Raw genomic sequence first — 26,029 nt, 5'->3', positions numbered from 1 at the left:
GTACATTAATCAGTGCATAGCAGATCGCATCATATCAAATGGCAAAGCAAATCACACAAGCTTCTCTGAGAAATGAGAGCATGTTGGAGCCGTGGCTTAGAGGCTCTGACACACTGAGCTGCGGCGCTCATGCGGGAGATGCAACCCTTCTTTTCCCCATCATTTCCCATCCTGTCTCTAGAGGAAAAGAAACGGTCTCGTACCCGCTCCAGGGCAAAAGTTCGCACTGTATACTCCGCCAGAGTTTCCGTCTTCAGCAGCGTGATCTTTATGTCACCGTACATCTCTGACTCATCTGGCCAATACTTACAGCATTTCACCTGAAAGAAAAACCAACAAAGTCAGGTTAGAAAACACTATGAAGCATGTCATTACATAAGTTTCATTATTCTTCCTTGTATGAGTATGAAAGTGTTTAAGACAGATGTTTTAACAGCTTAGCGGAATAAAACATCACTAGCAATAACGGTATTAAAGTCAGAAAATTTTATTCATTTTCATGCATCAGTTCAAACTGTCTGTTTACCATTGACCAAAAATGTTCAAAATATCTGCATGGCCTTTTTTCATATGTTAAAATGTTTTAATACAAATATATGAAGGAAAATAATCAAAGTAATTATCTGAATTAATTTAATGAAATACTAAATAGAAAACAAACCTTGATTCTTTTTTTTTAATTAGATTTGTAATGTTTTACTTATTGCATATACTTTAACACTTTGAATACACTTGGCTAAAATTGGTGTTTGTTAAATATTAACAATTATAATTCAATTCAATTATTTACAATCTGATTTACCGTAAGACATTTCAGAGCAAATACATATATAGATATGCATACTGAATATTTTCAAAAGGATAAAAAAATAAATAATCTTCTCTCAGTTAAAGAGTCTCTCCTTGTGTACTGTAAACTGGGTTATTTCTGCATGCTTATTATGCTTATTATCGTTACACAAACTGTTAAGATTTGCTGTCAGACCTAAGCCATCTTCTATTTATCCCTGCTGTTCACAGCTTTTATCATAACGTGGGAAAGTGTATTCTTCATAATAGAGCCCCGATTTCATAAGAGGGCAGGGTCGGGCTGTTAAGAGGACTGTTGTCAGCAGACGCTGTTTCCGAAGCACTGAAGGGGCGATGCAGGTGTGGAGAGGAAAATGAAAGAGGAAATTATGTCGGAGGACGAAATAGAGGTGGCTTAAAAAGGCTGGAATGTGTGGGCCACAAAGCAAGGGAGCAGAACGCATTACATGAGAGTGGGAATTATGATTGAACGAAAGTTACTTCAAATCTTATTTTAAGTTGACAACAATACGGACATATATTTTTGACAAAAGCATATGATAATGGCACTGTACCGTGATGATACCATGATACAGTGAAGGTATCATATGATAATATCACTGTACTTTGATATATACCATATTGCCTCCGCTAACAAAAAGTATCATGACATGCCTTGGATTTTTGGACCTGTATAATTATTTTCAGATATTAAAATACTACACCATTTTGTCTAAACACTGAAATAAACACTGAAAAGTAAAATCGATAAATTTAAATGCTAAGTGAATTTAGGCATCACAGCATTATAAAGTACTGTAAGAAAATGGATATTCATTATTAGGTTTGAGATTATATTTAACTTATTCAATTATTAGGTTAACATTAAGTGAGTGTTCTAAATGTAGAAATAGTGAAAATAAGCATGCACAATGGAATATCCAAAATCAACCATTTCAATAAATACATTTAAAAAACCACAGAAACCAGCTGATGTGTGTACCTATATAGTACCAATTTATGAAATTTTACAGAACATGAATATGGTAATCATTTAATACCATAGTATATATTATAGCAATATGGTAATATCATAACTGAACCATGCATAGATGATTATCATATTCATATAGCATGGTATTTACATGATACTCCAAGGTACTCCAAATGTCCAAAAAAACCAATATTTCTATGGTACAGTGTTAAATGGTAATTCTTGTGCATACAGTAATAATCAAATATAAAACATAATATTTCCAAATATAGTCCACTGATGGCTGATGAATGGGAAGTGATGTTAAAATCAATTTACATACGTATGTTCAAGCACACATAAAAGTCACAGACCCACAAATACACAAACATTTTGAAGCGATGGTCGAATGAAATGTGTAGGGTTGTTGTGAACGGGGAGTGTCTTTAGTTCATGGGTTAGTGTGCAGATGAGGAAGGATCTAGAACATACCCTGCCCACCTCCACTAGCTTGGTGATCATGACGATACTAAAGCAGTTCTCTTGCCAAACCATCCTCCAAAAATCATACACTGTCTCCTGCTTGGGCCCTGCAAACAAACACACATACACACACATTAAATAGAATGGCAGCCAATGCTCCAGACAGCGGGTTTAATTTACCAAGTGTCATTGCATGTTATAAGGCAGTTCAGTAATCCAGAGCCTCACAGAGAGTAATTCAATAGCAGGCATTTCTGGCGAATAGAACCGTTTTTAACCCCAGCAGGAAGTGGCTCTCTGATAGAAGAAGCTAATTTCTATCATCAATTGAGTCTGCCTCGAAATTCAATAAGGGGGAAAGACAGACAAACCACAAACATGTATAATGATTTATTTATGGGAGATCTGAAACGATGAGAGAAGAGGGTGACCTTGTTTTAATAGAGCTGAGAAAGGAATAGGGTTTTTTTCTGCCAAGGTGGGGGACTTTCCATTGACTTCTATTGTTTCTAAACTGAGCTACAGAAAGTTTTTTGCATGTTGAGATTTTAAAGTGCTTCTTTTATGGTTTTCGAATATTACCTTTCAAATGATTGCCTCCTAAAGAAATAATTGATTCTGAACTGCCGGAAAGAGTTGTCAACAATTCCAGCCTCACTTCTGTAAAATATCTACGTCGGTTTGTAACAAATTTGCATAATACCAGCCTATGGTCTTCATTGGCTGCTTGTGAACAACGTCTACTTTGTACTTTAACCCGCCCTCAAACATTTTAGTGTTGTCGACATGTCGCGAAGAAGCGGTTTTCTGCCCTGCAAATCCACTTTGCATGCACTGAGAATGAGGAATCAGGCTGGAATTGATGCGGTAAAATGGACGCCATTATTACTGTTTGTATCACTGTGTATACAAGCACTGAGGAAGAGTCCGGAGCTGAAATTCAGATATGGTAATGGCCGTTTCATTTCCAACATGCACTGTAAGACTGGGCTAACTGACCAATCAGAGTAGAGGAAGCTCTTGGAAAGGAGGAGTTTAGAGAGACTGAATCCTTTACAGAGCCATTTCAGGCACTGTGAGAAAAGAGGTGATGCAGCAAAGTATATTATGAGAAAATGAAAGTTTTATTTTATTTTATTTTTTACCTTGGATGCATGCAAACTGTAGGAGACAAAATTATAAATGTTTAAAATAGCATAATGGGGCACTTTAAGTATTACATTATTATGTTCATGAAGCCCGAATTCCTAGTAGGGACTGTTAGCTGAAGCCCAAATTAGGTGATTTCATCTTTTACTATCTTTGTATGGACATTTGGTTACCACAGTATAAGCAAACTGCCTTTTCTTGTTTTAAATATAAATATAATAAATAGAGAGATTTTTTATGGTTAAAGCAAGAGAAAAAATGGCCACAAGGTAACAATAACTAAATAAAAAAGCATTTTATCCAGATGTTTAAATATTATTATTCAAGAACAAGACCAAAATATTTTACAAATAATTATTGCAGTGAACACATTCTGAGACTCCTCTCCAAGGTCCTATAGTCATTGTGCTGGTGGTTTTGATGGGGATTTTGGGTAAGAAGACAGCAGGTGGTAATCCCAATTTTGCTGCAGCATCTCGATTCACAAACCTCTATAATTTCCTGGATCAGAACTCATTAGATTCCATCTGGAAAGATCTCTGTGTTCTCAAGGTGTCAGTCTCACACACACACACACACACACACACACACACACACACACACACACACACACACACACACACAAACCCAAAGGCTCAGACTGAAGAGAGAAAAGAGGCTCTCCCTCTTGGGAATGAACACTGCCAGACAGAACTAAATCAAAACACACACACACACACACACACACACACACACACACACACACACACACACATCTATTCACAAGTCCTGTCCAGACAAAGATACTCACCCTGAGTGGCGATGAAGTGGTTGGATCGATGGTAACCCTAAAAGAAAGAGAGAGAGATGACGTGCTGTGTAAGCCACTTTTGTCCTAGAAACATCACTTGTGTGAATCTCACTCCTCTTAGAGAACAAATATTCCTCGGAGGTCCAAGGTCTTTAGTTCTAGCTGTCCAGTTCAAAAGTCTCTCAAAATCAACCGTGATTGATTTACTCTGTTAGCAGAACTGTTTGTTGAAAATGATCGCAACATGGCGACCTCCATGAGGAGATCTACTCCAGGGATGTCCAATCCTGCTCATGGAGGTCCACTGTCCTGCAGAGTTTAGCTCCAACCTCAATTAAACACCCCTGAACCAGCTAATCAAGGTCTTACTAGGCATGCTAGAAACTTCCAGGCAGGAATGTTGAGGCAAGTTGGAGCTAAACTCTGCAGGACAGTGGCCCTCCAGGACCGGGTTTGGACACCCCTGTTCTACGTAAAATAAATATTTTTTTCTTAGGCTAATAACGACTAATGACTGCAATCTTCATCTTATGTAAGTGTGCATGATTGTAAATTAGGACTATCAATTGATTAAAAAACATTAATCTAGATTAATCAAATTTTTGTTTGGTTCCATTATATATTATAATGTAAAATGCATTAACAGAATAAAAAAACAAAACAGATGCATTAAGCATGATACATTTATTTCATATGTTAAAACATGAACTTTAACAGTCCAATAGTGAATATTTCTCTATTATATACTACTAGTACTATTCATTTATTTAGGGGTAAACATATTTTAATAAAGAAAAAATTACTGATTGCATCTTTAAGCTACAGTCAAGATTTGTAATTAGCTACACTACATGAGTTACAAATAAAAGGTAGCTACATTGAAGAGATTAAAAAAGGCATTTTTTCTATAATTAAATAATTATATTAAATGATTCAAGTTTTTTTTTAGTTTTTTTAGCCTGGAACAGAAAATGAGGATCTAAATTAGGATGACAGCAACTCTAAACACATAAATCTAAACCACAACTAAACAAATAAACCATTCGAATGAACTGATTCGCTAAAATTAATCTGACCTCTTAACACTACTCAAGAATTTCTAAGGAGAGTGTGTTTAAATTTTACACCATAACTCACTGACATGTAAGTCCATTTTGGGGGGCTTATGGGAAAAGCTACTTTATTCCGAAAACTGAAAGCAAACGAAAAAATGTAGTCAGGTTAGTAGTGTATAGCTAGTGTGCTTGTAGACTTAGTTGCATTAATAGTGTTGGAGAGTAACAAAGAACAAGCAAACAAAAAGGCTTCTGCTACAAAAGTAATAGTCATTTGCCCAAACATAAAACTCATCATGGAGGACATCAGCTCCCAACACAATTCCTCCATCAACTCATGTTTGAAATGTACAGGGAGAAAGAAACTCTAGGAACATCTCAAAACATGCAATTTACTCATCAAAGCTAAGCCTTTTCAAAGAACTACCTGGGGATGCTCCCAAAAACTGGATCTGTTTTCATTAAACAGATATTAGCAGAATAATAGAGACATGTTCTTTATTGTGGCTGAGCATTTGCTGCTCCATTTAGAAAACTGCAGACGCCCACTACATTTTAGATTGGGCCAAGCTATTTCCTGAACACTGTACAAACAAACATAGAAACAAACACACAGTAGATGGAAAAATAAATGGTGGGGGATGTTTGTTCCACATAGAAAGGATTCATCACTCTATGGGGTTTACAGGGGATGTAGGGAAAAACGTTTGGAAGATAACTGTGGTCCAAAAGAGCTTTGTCCTGCAGATTCATAAAGTAGTGGCATGATTTTCTATAACTTCCTTAAAGGGGGTTTCAAACATTTTTAATGCCAGGGACCCCAAATACAAAGACCTCCTTGTCAAAGACTCCCCATAAAGGCAGCTATCTATAAAGATTCATTTATACTGTGTGAGCTTGCAGTTAATCTCATGATTTCCAACCTTAGAACGTAGAATGAAATATTACATTTTGCAAATCCTAAAAGCCTTCCCTCGGAGCCTCGCTTTTTTTCACAACAAATTAAACACAGCCAATACTATAGTCTTATGTATGTCTCTATATAAATCTCCAAATCTAAGACAAGCATGACCAAAGAGCACAGGTCAGCCATATAGGTATTAAAAATAAATAAATGAAGGTGCAGTTCATTCCGCAGCAGTGCAACAGGATTTATAGCGCACTAACAGTGACCGTCCCGCTGGAGAAAATGTGAGGTACATGTCTTGCTCAAGGACACATAGCGATAGGGGATCTCAGTAATGATTCAGTTCACAGGTCGCCCTATCTGCCATCAAATTCGTGATGATCATATCACAAGCCCAAAGCTGCAACTGCACCAAACCACTGTGGCTGAAATGCAGCTTTAGTACGATTTATCCAGATGATGATCGTGCCTAAAGTTATATACTTAATGGTTGATTTGAAAATAGAAGGAAAGTTTACAGGACACAGAAGCTCATTAAAGGGAGAAAAACAAACAAACAAAAATAATAAAAAAGGCTTCACGCAACACTTTACAACACTTAGCAACTTAAAACTCAGAAATAACGCTATTAATGCACTGCATAAAAAGCTCAAGAGATCAAAATGCTTTCTCCAAAGATCTCGGTGACTGATAATATTTTATAATAACTTTAGAAAAAATGTGTTACATATGTATAATAAACGCTGATTAATATTCTCATATGTTCATATTAAAAAATGCGCAGCTCCTCATCTGTTGTTTAATAATTATATAATTTTATTATGAAAGTTATTATGAAGTGTAAGTCACCCTGCTCTTTTTCATACATATGTCATCATCAGTAATAAGAGCTCTGCTGAAAATAATAAATATAAAACACTGGCTTAAACCAGCCTCAGGTGGTTTGCTGGTCTTAACTGCTTCGATCTGGTCTAGCTGGTCTCCCAGCCTGCCAAGTTGGTGTTTAGCAGAGTGTTCAGATGGTCTAATCTAGACGACAAGCGGACAAGTGCCACAAACTCTTCTAAAAACCAGCAAACCTGCTTTTTAGTTCAATTTGAAAGGTGAAATCTATTTGAGTATGGGCTGCTTGTCTATTCTTCTAAAAGTTTGACTTCCTGTCAGTCACTAACATATTTTGTCTTAACTTTAGTAAATCTGCTAAAGTTCAGGTGCAATTCAGTAGTCTCTCAAGCTTTGATGGCCAAACAAAATCTGGATTTAAAGGGGTTTTGGGCACTTTTCAACTGGTCAGGTTGGGAGACTGACCTCCACCTGAGCCCCAGCTTGGCCAAGATAAGAGACAACCTTAAACCAGCTAATACCAGCAACCTCTTAGGCTGGTTTAGGTTTTTTCCCCCTAGCAACTATCTTAGATCCCCTTACGCCTCCCGCCAGCTGTGTTTTTGAAAAAAGAGCGGAAGTGAAAATGTGAAGAGATAATTTTTTTGTTCTAAAGTGAAACTGAAAACTAGGTACCCATAAGAAATAAATCAAAGAAATTTAACAGATGGAACCTGAAGGTTTTATGCGTTTACTTTTATGGACGAATATAAGGGAGATCTGTGTGTCACGGAGCCACTCTTCCTTAAGTTTAAGTAATCCAAACAGAGCAATGCCATGACACAAAAAAAAAAGAGATCTATGGGGGGAACAGAGGGCAAGAAACCAGAGAGAAAGAAAAGAAAGAGCAGCGAAGTACTTACTTCCCTGTTTATCCGAATCTACAGGGTCCAAAGTCGAAGATGTGGGGAAGGGGGGTAGAAAAAGACAAGACAGACTCTAGTTAATGAGAGGCTGAAAAGAGCTAGAGGATTAACAGATCACAGACAGAAAGAGAGAGAATTAGAGGAAGAAAGAAAGAGAGACTTGTGTTAGCTGGCTAAGCTTCACGTCAGGGGAAAGACACTTAAAATGGAGGCATACATTTTGGATGTGAAGTTGGGCAAATCTTTGCAGACTAACCTTAAAGTGTGATGTGTGTTATTTCTGTTCCTCAAGCGCCATCAAAAAAAAAATTTGCTTTCAAAAAGGCTTCCTCAACACTCCCTGTCTCTGCCATTGGTTGGACAAACTGATAGCCACGCCCCCAAACTCACTCCAGTGGTTGAATCAGTGTTGCTATGTGGGGCTGGTTGAAATGTTCAAACAACAGAATGTTTTGAAATTGTCTTTACACTTCTCAGGGAAATTAAACAAATGGCTAGGCTTTTAGGCTAGGAAAGTATTTTAACGTAGAAAAAAATACACACTTCTCATTTAAATTGCTCATTTGTTCTTGTATAAGCTAGTTCCTTTATTGGGCTGATTCAAGAGATATTCAAAAGGAACGGACAGAAATGAAAAGGAGTAAACACATTAAACAACAGAGCAGCACTCACTTTAATATGTTCCCTAATAGCCTCTACTTACTGCCAGTTTTCAAAAACACTAAAAAGAAGCATCCTTTCATTATAGACCCTTTCTTGACTTTTTTGTGCTTTTCTACTCAAGGCCAAAATAAAAATGGGACAATAAAAACAAAAAAACAATTCTTGTTAAATTGAACAATGCCCTGTTTTGTTCCTGTATATTGGTTTATACTGAAACACTGGAATTCCAAGGTATTTCAAGATTAATTGATATTATGGCCAATCATGAAAGAATTGCAGGGGAAAAATAACAAAATACCCCAATACTGTATATAATTATATCTATGTGTCTTGACTCATGGCTATTCATTCTCTTCCAATTTCTTTCAAATCACTCAATGCTACACATACGTACAGCATTCCTTTCGGAATAAACAACATAATCCAGCAAATCACTTGCTGTATCTAAGGTCCAAACAGTCAAGGTGAGGAAATCGCAAGGATTTAGAGTGAGTTTTGATCCCAAAAACTTTTAAAAAGCGATAGTTCACCCAAAACCGAAAAGGTATTCAATAGTCATCATTTTCTCATTTTCAAAATTCATCCAATTTTTTTTCCCACAGAAGAAAGTTGTACAGGTTTGGAGCGGAAATTATTACGGGATTTTTCATTTATGGGTGAATTATCAGTTCAAGCAAATAAGTGGAGAGGGTCCCATGAAGAGAGGGTCGTCATTTCCAACCTGGTGCATTCTGGGCCAGCTCTGAAAAGCAGGTTTAAAGAGGGCAAGGTTTCAGCTGGTATGGCTGACCATATGTGTCCACCTGCCTCTTTATTAAAAGGGAAACTGGACACAAAGTGACCCTAAAACTCCTTTGCCACACATGTTAGTAGGCTACGCTTCATATCTGACCACATTCCCTCCAAAATCATTTGGGAGGTCAGATACACAAGGACAAAAATAACAAGCTACCAAGCCTCACCCACCACAAAAAGGACAGTTAGAGGCCTAAAAAGTTTTCTTATCAAACCTGATATGATGATATGCCACATATGGTGAGAGTGTCCACAGATATTGAATAAAGTCCAGGGGAGCTACATAATAACAGAAACAGTGTAAATGTTTGTGAGTCTGGCTGAAGAGCGTATGTGACTGCTGACTTACATCGATATAATTGGCGTTGATATAGTCGGAGTTGGGATCACCGAGCAGCGGGTGCAATTTCACCCTGTGACGGTCATCTGAAACACAAACACAATCACATGAGCTCACTTTGGGGTCAAGTCACTAAACAGCTGCATTACGTTTGTGCAGTAAACAAGTCTCCTTTCAATGCAAATTAGGTTTATTACAGGAAATTTGTTGGCATTTTAAAGCTGTTATCTGATTTACAAAGTTCCTTCAGTAAACTGGGTCCTAACATCACAGATAGAATGTGCAATGCCATACAAACTGAAAAATTCTAAAGGCATTACTCTTCAATCATGATATGTTTTATAAGAAAGCAAAGACTGAAAAAAATGGACTCACAACCCATCAGGGTATCGTTTCTTCCCTTAGTTTTATCCTTCTTCTTATTGATATCCCAGCCATCAAAGAAGCTCTACAAATAAATAACAAAATAAAAAGAGAGAAAGATCATTTCTGTTAGTTGTCAGAGATAATCACAGTATTCTTAGATTTAGTTTGAAATAAATTTTATTAAAATACAAATTTTGTCATAAATAGCATTTAGACCAGAGAGACTGGATTGCTTTGCAACCCTCAACATTTTTATTTTCTGATATTACATTAGGCTAAATTAAATACAATTTCACTTTCACGAAGGATAAATACGATTTCATGGATCTGTTGAACATAAAAGGAGGTCATTTGAAAAAAAATATTTATGTCAACACTTGATTTATTATGTGCAACTGCATATATTACTGAAAAGAGATGAAAATATTACATTACACAGTGGATGGCAGGTAAGGGGAAACGGAATGTTGAATCAGGTAGACCAAAACATTTCTAAATTAATTGATTTGCATCCTCATCTTGTTTCCAATTCTCAGATGCTCCCAAACCCTGACCATCAAATCTGGCATGCAATGAAATATAAATGTGAATAGAAGCAACATTTTTACATCAAACTAGGTTTACTAGGTGTAAGCACTTCTTAGACGGTCAATTCTAGTGAACTAAAATGGGACAGAAATGTGTAGATATATGTTTGGGAAAGTTACTTTTAAAAGTAATGCATTACAATATTGTTACTCCCTAAAATATAACTAATTTCATTACTTAGTTACTTTTTATGTAAAGTAATGAGCTACATTACTTTTGCGTTACTTTTTCTTATCTGGGCTTGCTGTTGTTTTTAAATAAAAAAGTTATATTTTGGCAAATGTAAAGGCCGTTATACACCAAAAATGAAATGAATAAGCTATCAGGCTGAAGGAAATGCAAATTCAAACCTGTGATGTTTATATAGTAATTTTTGCTTATTAGTATGGTTGAATTGGTTCATCAAAGGTCAACAGCAAAGACATTGCTTAATAAAGTGAGATTAATTGCAGGTTTGCGTAATATTCTGAGTTTGCATTTAACTTTTTATTCATTTCGAGGAATACTGAATCTGTTTTTGTGGAAATGAGATGAGTAAATGCATGCTCACATTTAATCTAGAACTACAGTAACCATCAGGTTTACACAGCGCACACAACAAAACTGCTCTCCGATTTCTCTCAACATGTGGACAGGAGACCTTTCAGTCACAAAAACAAAGTAACCGGCATTACTTATTTGAAAAAGTAACTCAGATATTTTTTGTAAATTTCAAAGTAATGCATTACTTTACTAGTTACTTGAAAAAAGTAATCTGACTACATACAGTAACTCGCATTACTTAGAGGTAGACAAAGTAGACAACTTCCTTACTTGAGTGAAAGGGTCAAATATTTCTACGTTACAAGTAAAAGTTGTAAAGATTTTTACTTAAGTAAAAGTACAGAAGTGCTTGTTTTTAAAAGTACTTAAGTATCAAAAGTGAAAGTCAATGCATTGTTTTATTATTGTTGTATTGTTATATGTAATACTTACAGTACCTTATGCCTCTGAATCTATGCCTGTCTACCTACCCTCATATCAACATCAAATTTATTTCTAGAACACAGTTCCAGTAGTGGGATTGAATGTGAGATTGAATAAGTGCACTCAATAATGTCCACAATGGTTTCGGACACCAAAATGGCTGTTCCCTCAAATAGTGCCATATTTAAAGTTTTTTGGCTTTTAGCCTTACTGTTATGTATAAGCTAATGTGCTCCAAAACAATGACACAATTCACATTTAGAAGACCAAACCCAACATTGAAAATTAAAATCAGGTTGATGTCAGAATCCAGATATTTGTCTTTCAAATGTAGTGAAGTTAAAGTAAAAAGTTTCCAGAAAAACATCAAACTCAAGTACAGATACTCAAAAAGTGTAGTTACAGTAAGTACAGTACTCAAGTAAATGTATTTTGTTACTGTCCACCTCTGCTTGTAATGCGTTACCTCAAACACTGTACACACACGTGTGTGTGATTCTTACACAGTGACCTCAAAAAAGTACACAGAGAATGTCTTTGCATTACAAAAATGCCACTTGATATATTTTAAGGAAATACAACACAAGCACAATGTTGAAGCAAACCATTTCTCAATATATATATATATATATATATATATATATATATATATATATATATATATTATATATATATATTAAGGTTCACATTATAAAACATTTCAATTTTTTTGCACTTTGCACTTTGCTTGTAGTCTCTACTCTCTCTTTTCCACAATCTAAACTAAAGATTCTGACAATAAGCACTGATCAATGGACTGTACTTGTGGTCCGCGGGGAAATAAAGCTTATGAAACCCAGCCGGTACATTTGTGTTCCCTCTCAAACTCCGTGTCTCTTCTTTTCCGCTTATGAAGCACAAAGACACTGACCTCAAACACACACACACAGTGTCACTGCGTATTGATTTTTGAGCTGAATCTGTTTCACACTGAGGGGAGAGTTTAATGAGTCCACAAGCTGAGCTCTAGAGAGGTAGGCCAGTGGCAGAACTCTGATTGCGTGGAGGGATGTTTTGTCTCGTAGCTCTGTGGACAACAACAGTTAGAGGAGAGTCAACAGTTCACAAGAGTGTGACGGCGAGAGAAGATGCTCAAGCCGCATTCTGAGGAGAGAAAATTAGCTACGGAGGAAGGGATAGAGGGAGGAAAAGAGATAGCAGTGTATGTGCTCTTTGTGCAGTAATGCTGAGGGGCTATATGACCTCTACTTTCATCTCAATAACTGTTCCTTCTATAGTCCATGGGGGAGAGATGCGAACCTATCTGTGAAGAATGACTCAAACTTGCTTTTACATAGCGTTCTGAAAGTTAGCTAAGCCCCAGTTTTGCTATGTAATGTATAATGCATCAATGTTCTTTGTGAACTGCTCATTTACAACATATACTCATCACTTTACGACAGTTTGGTTTTTGTTAACTAAAAATAACACTTAAAAAATTGTGTTCGATAATTGTAATAAAATGGAAATAAAATAAAATGGAAATATTACATGAAAAACAACTTAAATATGTTAAAGTAAACAAAAAATACAAAAATTACAAAAAATTACAAAAAATTAAAGCTATATAGAAATATGATATAAAAACTGATAAAAATGACAAAACTACATAACAAAATTATTTAAAATAATATAAAAATGAAAAAATGAAAATATAAAAATAAAAGCTAATTGAAATTATAAATAGATTCGATGCAGAGGTTTGTTTTTAAAGGCCTGCAGTGAGTTCTGGAGACATCTGTTTGCACCGACAGCCCCCTCCACTAAGAAAATGGCATCGCCCAGATAAGCTACACTAAAGCCAGAGCATATTTAAATAAATCAGAAAACCTGTAGTGGCAGCTGAGAAAGATTTATATGATTCTGACAGAAACCTCTTGCTCTACCATTTTCAAAGATATGCTATCAAAGCCTAACTAGCCTGATAGATGTGGTGGTTTCCTCTGAAATAAAACTCAAAACCAGCTGTGTCAAACTGCTATTTAAGGAACAGTTACTTCAATAACTCAATATTTTAAATCAATGATCGTAAAGATACTTCTGGAAAGGTGTTCTATAAATTAAATGCAAATATTATTTTTGATGATAATAGTATTAATAATAATAATAATATTCTTAAAGGGATAGTTCACTTTGAAATTTAATTTTGGTATGTTTTAGCTTACCTCAAGGGCATCCAAGATGTAGGTGTCTTTTTTTCCGCAGTAGTTTCAATTTTGATATTTTTAGGTCAAACCGTTCTTGTCTGTCAGTCATATAATGCAGGTCTATGGTCACCACCTCAAAGAGCATGCACAGAGTCCAAATTAAAACTATTCCCCATCGTCCAAATTAAACAATTCCCCATCGTAAGTACACATTGATGGCCCAAGACACGAAACGAGCGGTTTGTGTGAGAAAACGAACAGTATTTATATAGTTTTTACCTCTTGAACACAGCTGCGTCCAAATGATCTGAGAGCTCGGGCGGGTATAGATATATACACTAGATGTCGCCTTGGCTATGGTTTCGTTCCAATGAACTGCAGTAGCCAAGGCGAATTCTATTGTATATATCTATACCCGCCCGCGCTCTCAGATCACTTGGATGTGGCTGTGTACAAGAGATAACAACGATATATACTGTTCGTTTTCTCACACAAATCGCTCGTTTCGTGTCTTGGGCCATCAATGTGTACTTACGATGGGGAATTGTTTAATTTGGACGATGGGGAATTGTTTTAATTTGGACTCTGTGCATGCTCTTTGAGACAGTGACCATCGACCTGCATTATATGACTGACAGACAAGAACGGTTTGACCTAAAAATATCAAAATTGAAACTACTGCGGAAAAAAAGACACCTACATCTTGGATGCCCTTGAGGTAAGCTAAAACATACCAAAATTTTATTTCAAAGTGAACTATCCCTTTAAACTTATTGTAAAACAGTCTAAAAAGTCTAGTCTAAACCTTGGAACGTCGACAGACCATTCATGAACAGTCGGATTCATAACGCACATAAAATAAAATGTAAAAAATATATTTTAAAAACACAACACAAAACCTACCTCATACTCCTGCTTAAAGCCGTAACCTTCTGCGGTTTTCATCTGATTGATGTGTTGTAGGAGGTCAGCAACACGCACTGCCGGGTGAAGCTGACCCGTGTGATAGGGTGATCCTTTGCGGCCACAATGACGCCTAGGCGACCCACCCAGCAGACTGCTGGACTCATTCATGGAGCTCCGTGGATCACCTTGGTGAAAATGAACAAGCACAGACCAAATGTTTGCACAATATTTTTCATACAGTATAAACATATACAATAAACACAGCATGGGAACAACTGAACAGCTGCACCTGAAGTAAGCAGCTCAAGTATCTTGGAAAAGTTTCATAAAATAACCAATAAACATTTTATAAAAAAAAGAACAAAACTCCAAACAAGTATAATAGGGTTAATCTGAGAATTATCATCCCCTTATGGCACTTCATCTTCTGTGTTTATAATTGGTATTCATAAATATGATCAGGGAGCAATTATGAATTCATGACTAGGGCTGTGTATTCAAATAAATTAGCAGTCTGCTACTCATTTCTCAACGGAAATAGGAAAGAAGAAACCCAGACACTATATTCCACGCACTAGACACTTTAAATGTAGCAAGACAGCTCTGAGACATGCCATTAAAACTTCATTTTGATCAAGAGATCTCTCTCTTTCAGACATCAACTATTAATTGCCTGCAGAGTCAGATACCTTTGAATTGGATATTATTAGTTTCTCTTCTTCTTTTTTTTTTTTTTTGTCTGCTCTAATTTCTTCTAAATTGAAATCCTCGACCATGATGCCTTTAAGGATAAGCTTCTGGTTCAGATCTGAGTCCATTTGCCTACTGATTGTGTTTTTTGTGTGTGTGTTTTTTAAGTATACTATTTGTTCTCTCCCTCTCCTACTGGTTTCCATGGATTATGTTTATATTAGGATTTATAGTCTTATGTCAAGGGAGACTTGGTGTTATATTAGGACGTGGACAGCACTACATCTCATATTTAAGAGCTGTGAAAGATTGAGCGATTACGGAAGGACTGCACCTTTGATGAAGCTTTCACACTGACTACAAATGAGGACAAATTACCAGGAGCTTACCTAGTCCCTGAGCTTTACATACACTTTAACTGTGTACGTGACTGAAAGTCTCTAACCATTCATTTGTGCTCTTTGCCATTAGCGTCTGATACTCTAGCTTTTAGCACCTTGTGAGTGTGAGCGGAAACAATTTAAGAGTTCTAGAACAGTACATATATTTGTTTATCTATTTTCTGTGAAAGTTTTCTCAAAGTTTTTATTTGCGACTAGTTTTTCTTTATCAGTTTAATCACAAATTAAAGGGCTCTTACAGAGTCAACGCGAGCAACGTGAGCGACGTGCTCCCTTTCATAGTCTACACGTCGGACGCAAGCAACTTGCAGTATCGCCCCCACAAACAACGCATAGTATTGCATGCAACGGTGCGTCGCGTATCAAAAACTGGACGACACATTTTGCTACGCATAGACGCATAATGGCGGCCGAAGCGTAGCGATGCGTAGCCTTGCAGACGCGTATGCGTAACGAATGCGTTGACTCTGTAAGAGCCCTAAGAGTGCTGGATTAAGTCTAATGAATTTTATGAAATAGTTTCCCCCAAAAAATATCAATTATATCATCATATACACACCTTTGTGTCATTCTGAAACATTGTCTTTTTCATATTGAACACAAAATGAGAAATAGTCACTCTTTTCAGTGAAATTTAAATGCAATTTTTATATTAAAATCTTTTTAAACTTCAAAATGAATAGGAAAAAAAAACTTTAATAAAAGTAGTCTATATGAAGCCATGTTTTGTGTGGGGAACCTAAAATCATTATTCACTGACAATTCAAGAGCATGATCATTCAAAACAGTTTGTGAACTGAATCAACTGATTCACTGAAAAAGATTTGACTTAAGAGAACAGTTTATCAAAACTGGATATCAATACTTCACTCAAAGTTCACACAGTCAAGATTTTCAGTGAAAAATGACTAAGTTTATGACTGTTTCTCACACAAAGCAATGGCTTCAGAAGACTTTAATCATACTTTTATTGTTCCAGGTGTCATTTTAGAGCTTGACAGCTTCAGTCCTCATTCAATTTTCTTTAAAGTGATATTCTTTTAAAATTCTCCTTTCATGTTTTACGGAAGAAAGAAAGTCAAACGTGTTTGGAACAAGATGAGGGTGAGTAAATTATGACAGAAATGTCATTTTAGGGGTGAATTTTCTTCAACACTATATAGCTTAAGTTTAAGACCTACTTGAGTTCCCATCATACAATGCGGCATTAATCAGTTATATGGTTTACTGTTTGCTGTTTTCACTTATGCTGTTGTTGCTCCCTGTTATTTATCATGAGTATTAGCTATGTAGTCATTGTTTTAGTTGATGTAATGCAAAGTGCAAGTTCATTTAACTGGAGAGAATAAGTTGAAGCAAAGTAAGACAAGTGCATGCTACTTGATTTTTTTCATGCATTGCTTCATAAATAAAGCAGATTATATATAGTTTAATCAACGTTCTGCTCAACGAACAATTCTGAATTAATCTACTTTTACACAGGGAGCTCAAATGATAAAACCACTTTTTAAGGCACAAATTAAATTTAAAGGAATAGTTTACCCTAAAATGAAAACTCTGAATTGTCATCAATTTTTAATTATCATCAATTATTCATTCTCATGTCCTTCCAAACTCACAAAGATTTCTAATTCTACAAAACGTTCATAAAATAATTGTAAAATAAATTCATATGAACCGAATGGTTTAATCCAAGTCTTCTGAAGAGACATGATCGCTTTATATGATGAACAGATTTAATTTAGGTTTAATTCACATGTAAACACTGATCAGCGAACATACATAGAGCACTCAAATATGGTAAACAGAAGCTCAACCATACATCCTTGCTACTTGATTCATATGGATATATTTTACAATGTTTTTATGAATGATTTGAACCGAGATTTGGGTGAATAGACTTTCAATCGAGGGACAGAAATCTCTCAGATTCTTTATTTGTGTTTTAAAGATTAACGAAAGTTTTATTAACCAATGTCTTTTTCTTATTGAACTCAAAAGGAGAACAGTTGCTCTTTGTTTTTATGAAATGTCAATGGTTTTTTTTTGGTGTGTGTGTCGTGTCACGTCTTACTGCGAGTGCTGCAAGTATGGGTGTCCATAAATGACAAGGCCATCCTCTCGTCCTCCTGCAGAGTGCTCTGATCAGTGAAACTGCGCTCCATGGAGCCCATCATATTACTCTTCTCCTGCCTGTACGTAATGGGGGTCTTATTCATGTTCACCGGCTTCCTACTGAGGAGACAGAGAGAAGAGGGCGAGGGGGTGGGGGATGGGGGGGGGGGTAGAGATATGGAACGTGAAGGAAACGAGAGAGAGATGAGGCGAGTTAGGGGAGTTGGTGAGAGAGAAAGAGAAGATCATCACTCTGCTGCCACCCCCCTCTCCAAAATGCACACAAAAAAGCCATGAGAAATGATGATGTGCAATGGAGAAGAAGCCACTTACGGATAATAAGAGTATGAGTAGTAATCCCTTCTGGAGAGAGAAAAAAAAAATAGAAGAAGAGAAGAAAGGGGAAAAAAAGAGAACAAGAAGAAGAAGGGACATGAGATGCAAGCACTGGCAGAGCTCTGATTAGAGTGAAAAATGGCAAGCCGTCAGCAGCTTGCATTTGCCACGCGAGTAATGGGACGCATGCAGATATGCACAAAACCTCAGTCAGAGCGGGAAATGGCGGCCTAATCAAATATGTCTTCTTGTTGCTTTTAATGAGTTTAACAAAGAGGCCTGCTGAGAGGGACTTTTATATGCGCTCTCTGCAATGTCGACTTCACTGAGGTTCGGCGGCACAATCTAACCCAATATCCGCTAAATTGTCCAATGAATTGCTTGGAGAACACTTCCATCTGCATTCGTATTACAAACATCCTTCAACTCCATTTTGGGTTGCATTTGGATTAAATGGCTTAAGATGTTCTGTCTTACACAAAGGCCCGGTATCTCTCTTTCCATTTCAGTAGGAAGGACTCCCATCACTAACTGAAGTAGGCGCGTTACTGTGGCACTTTATCTCCGGCTAAATGGCTGAGCTGAGGGTTTGCTGCAATCAAACGTTTAGCTTACATAAACGTCCCCCCCTCCCCCCCCCATAAAGGGTCCACCAGGTTAACCACTTAAATCAGCAAGGAATGCATCACTTTTTTTTTGAGATTAGAGATTTTTTAACACTATTTTTAGACGAAATTGTAAATTATATTTTATTTAATAAATTTTCTAATTATAATAACAAAAACAACAACAAAAAGAATACTTAATTATTATTATTATTAATCTCACCCCTGGTTTCACAGACAAGGCTTAAACCTAGTCCCAGACTAAAATGCATCTTTGAGCAGTTTTAACTGAAAGCAACTTGCACTGATATATTTAAAAAAAAAAATTTACGGCATGTTTATAAAAGCTACTTAAATGCCCTAACTGAACTAAGGTCTAATCCTGGCTTAATCTAAGCCCTGTCTGTGAAACCAGGCCATAATTTTACTATTAGTATAATATTTTAAGAGATGTAGAACTCTATTTCTTTAGACAAAATATTATATTATATTATATATTTATATATTAATTTAATTAATTAATTAATTTATATATATATATATATATATATATATATATATTTTTTTTTTTTTTTTTTAATAAGTAAATTGGACATAAAAATAATTAGCTTAATAATCAGCTTATCGTGCAAGACTAAACAGCAATAAACCATCTAAAACTGACATAACAGACTAAAGTCTAAAATAGCAGCCTTTAGGCAATCACTATTCATGCATGTGAGAAATTCATATGAGAAACAGAATGTGAATGGTATTTATCGGTTGCTGAAGATGAATCTATGAGATGACCATTGCGTATATTCATCTCCAGTGATTGAGGAACGAGAGGCCCGTGTCTCTCATTTGCCACGGGATCTGATGACCTTTTGAGAACCGTGGGCTAATTATCTCTGAAAGCACACTTTTTCCATCCCAATTACGGGCTCATTTCTGGTTCAGGGCGGCAGCGGGCAGGGCCTAATTAAGTGAGTAATTGAATTGCATTTCTCTTTAATTAAATATTTCACACTCAGATAATCTCAGAAGATGAAAACCCCTGGCAATCTCTCCACCGATGCACGTGAGAATGCAGGGGAGAACACCTGGGTGCCCTTTGACTGAGCCGAATAATCAAAGTCATAAACTGCAATGGGTAGGTTTAAGTTAGTCATAGCTGAACGCACAATAGCCTGGTCTCTCAGGAACAGATTAATTCTCATTTAAATAGCACCTTCACAAGAAATATTTTTAAATAGCCCACAGGCTTATAACTGTCAGCATCTATAACAAAGGCACAGGAAAATTTAAAGTATTTCTTTGTTTTGCAACACATACAGTGACGCCCAAAAAGTTTTCGGACACTTATATCATATTAAAATGTATGAATGTCACTGCATACAAAATTAAATATAATATACGTAAATATATATATACAGTATATATATATATATTTTTTTTTTTTTAATTGAAAGATAATTAAAAAATATAAAAAATATACACTACCGTTCAAAAGTTTGGGGTCGGTGAAATATTAATGTTTTTGAAAGAAGTTTTTCATGCTCACCAAAGCTGCATTTATTTGATCAAAATAGAGTAAAAACAGTAATATTGTGAAATATTATTACTATTGTGACTCAGGATTTTTTTTGATGAATAGATAGTTCAAAAGAACAGCTTCAATTTCAAATATAAACCTTTCGTAACATTATACACGTCTTTACTGTCACTTTTGATCAATTTCATGCATCTTTGCTGAATAAAAGCATTCATTTCTTTTGAAAACCCCCAACATTTTTAAAGAAACTTTTTAATTATGTCATATGTTTTATGAAACCTAATGCAATGACAATGAAATTGCATGTGAAATTGTGACTTAAATGTACAAATACGTTTTGCATTTCAGCATGCTTTGGCTCTCACGTCTTCATCCTGACCAGTAGAACTCACCCTTTTTTAATGATTATGATAATGGCCCCCAGTAGCAGTATCAGGACCACCAGCCCACCAGCACACACTCCTAGGATGAGCCCCATCTCCTCTGAGCGCTGAGTGACTTCAAGAGCTCGCTGATGGTCTTTACAGGCGGCTAAAGAACACACACACACACACACACACACACACATAACTTTTGAGGACACCAGCAATTATTTACATACTTATAAACAAGCATGAATTAACATATTAACCAGCAAAGAAATCAAAAACAAATACATTCAAAGGAAAGACATTCAAATGAGGCCTGAAGGAAAATAACCATATTTTATAGTTTATACTGCACCAGATTAAGATGGTCACACTGATCACAGCTATGTTAATCATGATCTCAACACTAAAGGCCCATTCACACAATAACTATAAGAATATCTATAAAGTTTTAACAATGCTATAATTGGGCAGTCCACACCACTACTAAAACAGAGGAACAATATAATTGGAATAATTTTCAGAGCGATTTTTCCAGCTGATGAAAGATACAAACACTGGCAGCCAATCAGAATCCACCCAACTTTAAACAGCTCGAGCATTTAAAGTGGCAGACGGCACAGAACTGCAGTGAACTCTTCTAAAAAGATGTGTCATTATCTTTATAGTTATCGTTCTTAGTGTGACAAGAGCTAAACAGGGTTAAAAAGTGGTCAGCTGACTAACAAGACGGGGTGAAGACAGAAAAATTTGATGTGTCGAGCAAATGGATGGCGCGGCATCGACATGAATACAGCTGATCAAGCTCTTAAACCAGCTTGTACCAAGCTAGAAACCATGTAAAACAGAAAAGCTGATTTTAGCTGGATTCTTCTGCAGGTTTAAACAGATATTAAAAGTGAAAAACAGAAAACAAGAGACCTATGGCCATCCACTGACAGAAAGAGTGCACGAGGCAAGCCAAAATTGACAAACTGAGTAAATAGCCTCTACAATCTAGGCCTGAGTCAAAACCCAAAATGCAGTCATGAGCCATGGTGAAAGAAATGAAAGATCTCTGGCAATTCTGAGGGCTCCTTCTATCTCTCATCATGAGATGTTTCTCTACTGTACCACGCAGATTGCACGCCTCTTCTGTGGCGCGAGTACCAACTGCACCCGGTTAGCTATTTATCCCAGGCACCTGTCTCCATTGACAGCGTGTGGGCAGGGGTCATTTCACAATTGGCGGCTCCTGGGGATAGCATGACTCTCTGTCACACCAGAAAATGAGACTCTGTGATCCAAGAGAGAGCAAAGAGAAAGTGTGCATATGCAGCAGAGCCCGAGGCAAATTGCCCTGACCTGGACACGCAGCGGCTGGGCTATTTATACTGTTTTCACACACTCATGCTTGTACAGGAATGTTTTGCATGTTTTTGTGGGTTTTTATGTGCTGATGAGAATGTGTGAACATGAATGGAATTCTGTATATTCTGCGGTTTTCACAAAAACATCAAATTTAAGTACAGTAGTTACAGGCTTTTCCAAATGAGGTTGTGTGCCACATCCTAATCATAATAAAACATATACAAGATTATGATAAATGATATATGACAGAATTCAAATATATACTTCCGAATCTTCCTTGGACCAAAAAAGCTATTTCATTGGCTAACAGAACTACTATGCTGAAATGATATACTACTGTTTAATACATGTTGTCTTAAGAATTTGTTATTGTTAAAAAAACGAAAACGATTAAAAACTTTTCTGTAATTGAAATAAAACTGAAATAAAATACAAAAATAAAGTGTTGTTATTGTAAAAAAATAAATAAAAATAAATTTTTTTTTTCCGGTATTTATAAATATCACATGTAAATAAAATTAATTAGAAAAGTTGCCCAGGCAATTAACAGAAATATGTTAAAGTTGAAGAACAAAAATTACTAAAACGAAAACTGAAATAAAAATAAATTAAAGCTAAATATAAATATTTAAAAAATAATACAAATGATAACAGCTAATTATTATTAATACAATAGTATTTAAATAATATAAAAAAAATTATAAATAGCCCGATAACGTGGCATGCTGCTCACAGGCCAACCTGCCTATCAAAACGTCTTAGCAAATAGGCTTTTTGATGATAAAACATCTGATATTTTCTGTCTTTTTACTCTCATCTATGCCATAAAAATGAACATTTAGGCTTCATGTCATATGGCAACAGTAGAAGGAATTATGCGAGACACATTAAGATGCAAAAGTATAATTTACAATCGAGTGGTCCATGAAATATATCAAGCAGACATTTTTCTCGAGGCAGACTTTCGGCTGTTACACTATTTATTTAATTGGCAGAGGCGAGCAGGTCTGTTGCCACATCAATTTACGACTAATGGCAAAAAAAGAAAAGAAAAAAAAAGAAAGAAAGATAAACTCACAAGCAAACAACCTGTGACATAATCCAAGCTCCCCATCCTCTGCAAATGACAAGAAACTGAGTGTAATTTCCAACCACACAGAAGCTATTTAAACTGATAGCGGTTTCCTTGCCAATGGGGCCATGTCTCCTTAGTCACATCACAGTGGGAGTCCTACTGTACGTCTTGTTGAAGAGGGACTAGAGATCTTTGTAGTGCTAGAAGCCTGGTGTTAGCGCTTCCTTAAGGTCTCAGTGGCCTGAAAGCCACAGGGCTCTATGAAAAAGAGAGTGAGCTGAGGCCTGAGGAAAAAGGTCTGCTTTAGGGCTCTCCATGCAAGGCCAAGGCTAAAAATAAATCATAAGCATGTGGAGGGATGTGGGGCGGCAAGAAAAAGAATTTGCCATGGCGCTCTCTGCTCCCACAAAGGCCAAAGGCAGTTTCAAAACTTCCCCATCTTTCTGCGACAACGGTTCACTCAGTGTTGGGAAGAAATGCTTCTGAAAACTCAGGAGCTTTGTTTTTGTCTTTTTTTCTGTTGACTGGAATGGCATTGGATTGAGCACATACAATCACAAAAAAAAAAAAAGTCATTATATACCTACCCTCATGTGGTTCCAAACCTGCACAGGTTTGATTATTCAGTGGAAAACAAAAGGAGAAATTCTAAAGATTGTGCTGGTCGTTTTAATTACAATGAATAATTTACTGAAAAGATCCAAATCAAAAGAAAGATTCACTCAATATTTTCAGTGAATAACTTAAATTTCAGTCTGTTCCTCCCACAATGCTATTGTATGACTTCACGTGTTATACAACGTATATGGCATATAGTTGTATGGACCACTTCTAGGATAACTTTATGGTAATTCTGAGTTTTTGAAAGCTTAAGAGCCTCAGTCTGCCTTCTTTGTAACTTTGTAATTCCACTGAACGTTTATTTTTGAAAGTCATACAGGTTTGTAACGATATAAGAGATGACAGATTTTTCAAAGCGCTTGGACGGAGAAGAGTTTATTTAAAGAAGCGTAATTCTAGACCATTCCTACCCTTTCAATCCAATGCAACTTTCTATGTGATAGACTTTATACATCTTAAGACAACAGAGACTATACTTTCACAACCCCACCATTGAGACCCCCACATTACTCTAGACTTGAGAAGTCAGACTCCCACAGGAACCTTTTGAAAATAATCCAACCATGAAGTATTGAAACTATCCTTTTTATAGAGTATAGTGCTTTTGGTGCATATCTTCACAGACACAGGCACAGATTTGTATCTAAGGCACCAATACAGTGTGTGTCTGTATCAGACTGATAACAACATTAAATATACATATACTTCAGATGTCAGCAGTGAAGGGATCTGATCTAGATTTCTTACGTCTACAATTAAATGCTCTAAAAACTGCTAAAAAACAAAATGGCGAGACAGTGTGAAATGTAAATATAACAATTTAATGAAAAAATATTTAAGTGAAAAAAGCAGAAATCAATTATTTGCAGATACTTTTTGAACTACAATTAAAATGAAATAAAGATAATATTTTATATAATTTTTATCAATATTTTCTTTTTGATTCTTTTTGTCTTGGGACAAGCAGCAAAATTTAATTAGATTACATGTAATTAGTTTTTTTCACTTTAAGCATAAACCTCAGCAAATTTAAACCTCATTAAAAAAGAGAAAAAAAAGACAATAATATAGGATATTGTGTCAACATAATAACCATACGATAACATGCAGGTACAATACTCCAAACATAAGATAAAATACAAATGCATATTCTGCATAGTTCATGCATAATATTCACAATATCAGCTAAATCATGAGGTATTCTTAATGAGGTATTAAATATATTCATCACAGGAAATATAGATGGGAAAACATCCATTAAAGTTCGATGCAAACCTGATCAGATTTTTATCGCCATGCTGAGTTACCTTTCAGAATATCAATTAAACCCAACACAGGCATGAAATTTGTTTCAAGATTAATGTGAGCACCTGCTGAGCGCACCAAAAGTGGAAATTAGCACTTGGAGTTACAACGAAAGTCTATTGTTCTGTGAAGATTGCCAAGGGAATGTTAATTAAACTGTCACCTGTGCAAGGAAATTGGAGTCTTGGCAGCTTAGTTTTGTAAGACTACGCAATTTGGTTGCATTTTGAGCACATCAGGGTGCTCATTTTCTTCTGGACCTTGATCGTTCATTCATAGGAAATTTATGTGGCCACTCAAAATCAACAGCCTCAAATAATGGATTTTGTTGACAAGTTGGATTCCTTCTTGTCATTGAGAGACCCTAATAAATGACTAAAACACAGTGAAACTGTTTCTTGCCCTTCTGTTTTTTAGCGCACAGTTAATTTGTTTAATCGTTCTTTCCTATTGGGAAAGTCGAGAGAGCTCTATTCTGTTCATCAATATGTTGGCGTGTTAGCCCACATACCAAATGTGTATCTGTCTGTGCCCACTGAGCAGATGGGATGGCAAAACTGGCATAAAATGTCCACTTCCTCCTATTGGCTTCATGCTCAGAAGGCTAGTCGTCACCCTCAGTCACTCAGTCTCAAAAAGAAAGCCAGGTCGATTTAAGCGGGAGGCTGTGCTCACTAACGTCGAACGCCGAAGACTACAATACCGTCCTGCTCGTACTGAACCCTGATGCCGTTCGATAGAAGGTAGAGCAGTTCTTTTTTGTTGCCTTGACAGGAATCTATGCCTCCTGAAACTTTTCATCTTCCTCTGAGGGGCCTGACAGATGGTAGCATATATTGACAGGCACAGGTGACTCCATCAGTTGTGTTTGATGTGAAGGTCTGTCTCCTGACCGGACAGGGACCCGAAAACCGATCTCTCTCTG

At 36.2% G+C, this 26,029-nt stretch overlaps 1 protein-coding gene across 12 annotated transcripts in view; it reads right to left on the bottom strand.

The window, feature by feature from the left end:
• Window positions 1–26,029, bottom strand: part of ptprub (protein tyrosine phosphatase receptor type Ub) — a 212,817-nt gene that overhangs the window by 19,606 nt on the left and 167,182 nt on the right. For 2 of the 12 annotated variants that reach the window (XM_082149538.1, XM_082149543.1), the window contains exons 14-23: window positions 20,778–20,916; window positions 18,244–18,273; window positions 17,870–18,030; window positions 14,702–14,889; window positions 10,068–10,140; window positions 9,702–9,778; window positions 7,892–7,909; window positions 4,185–4,221; window positions 2,255–2,352; window positions 204–320 (exon numbers count right to left, since the gene is read on the bottom strand). In XM_082149538.1, coding sequence (XP_082005664.1) covers window positions 204–320; window positions 2,255–2,352; window positions 4,185–4,221; window positions 7,892–7,909; window positions 9,702–9,778; window positions 10,068–10,140; window positions 14,702–14,889; window positions 17,870–18,030; window positions 18,244–18,273; window positions 20,778–20,916 — 938 coding nt within the window. The remainder of the gene's footprint in view (window positions 1–203; window positions 321–2,254; window positions 2,353–4,184; window positions 4,222–7,891; window positions 7,910–9,701; window positions 9,779–10,067; window positions 10,141–14,701; window positions 14,890–17,869; window positions 18,031–18,243; window positions 18,274–20,777; window positions 20,917–26,029) is intronic. The other 10 variants (XM_082149548.1, XM_082149549.1, XM_082149544.1 and 7 more) reach the window with 9 other exon arrangements.

Source organism: Leuciscus leuciscus (genome assembly GCF_965113295.1).
Source record: "Leuciscus leuciscus genome assembly, chromosome: 20".
NCBI classification, from domain to species: domain Eukaryota; kingdom Metazoa; phylum Chordata; class Actinopteri; order Cypriniformes; family Leuciscidae; genus Leuciscus; species Leuciscus leuciscus.
Note: the sequence above shows the minus strand (reverse complement) of the source record. Positions and strands in the feature narration are given on the sequence as shown.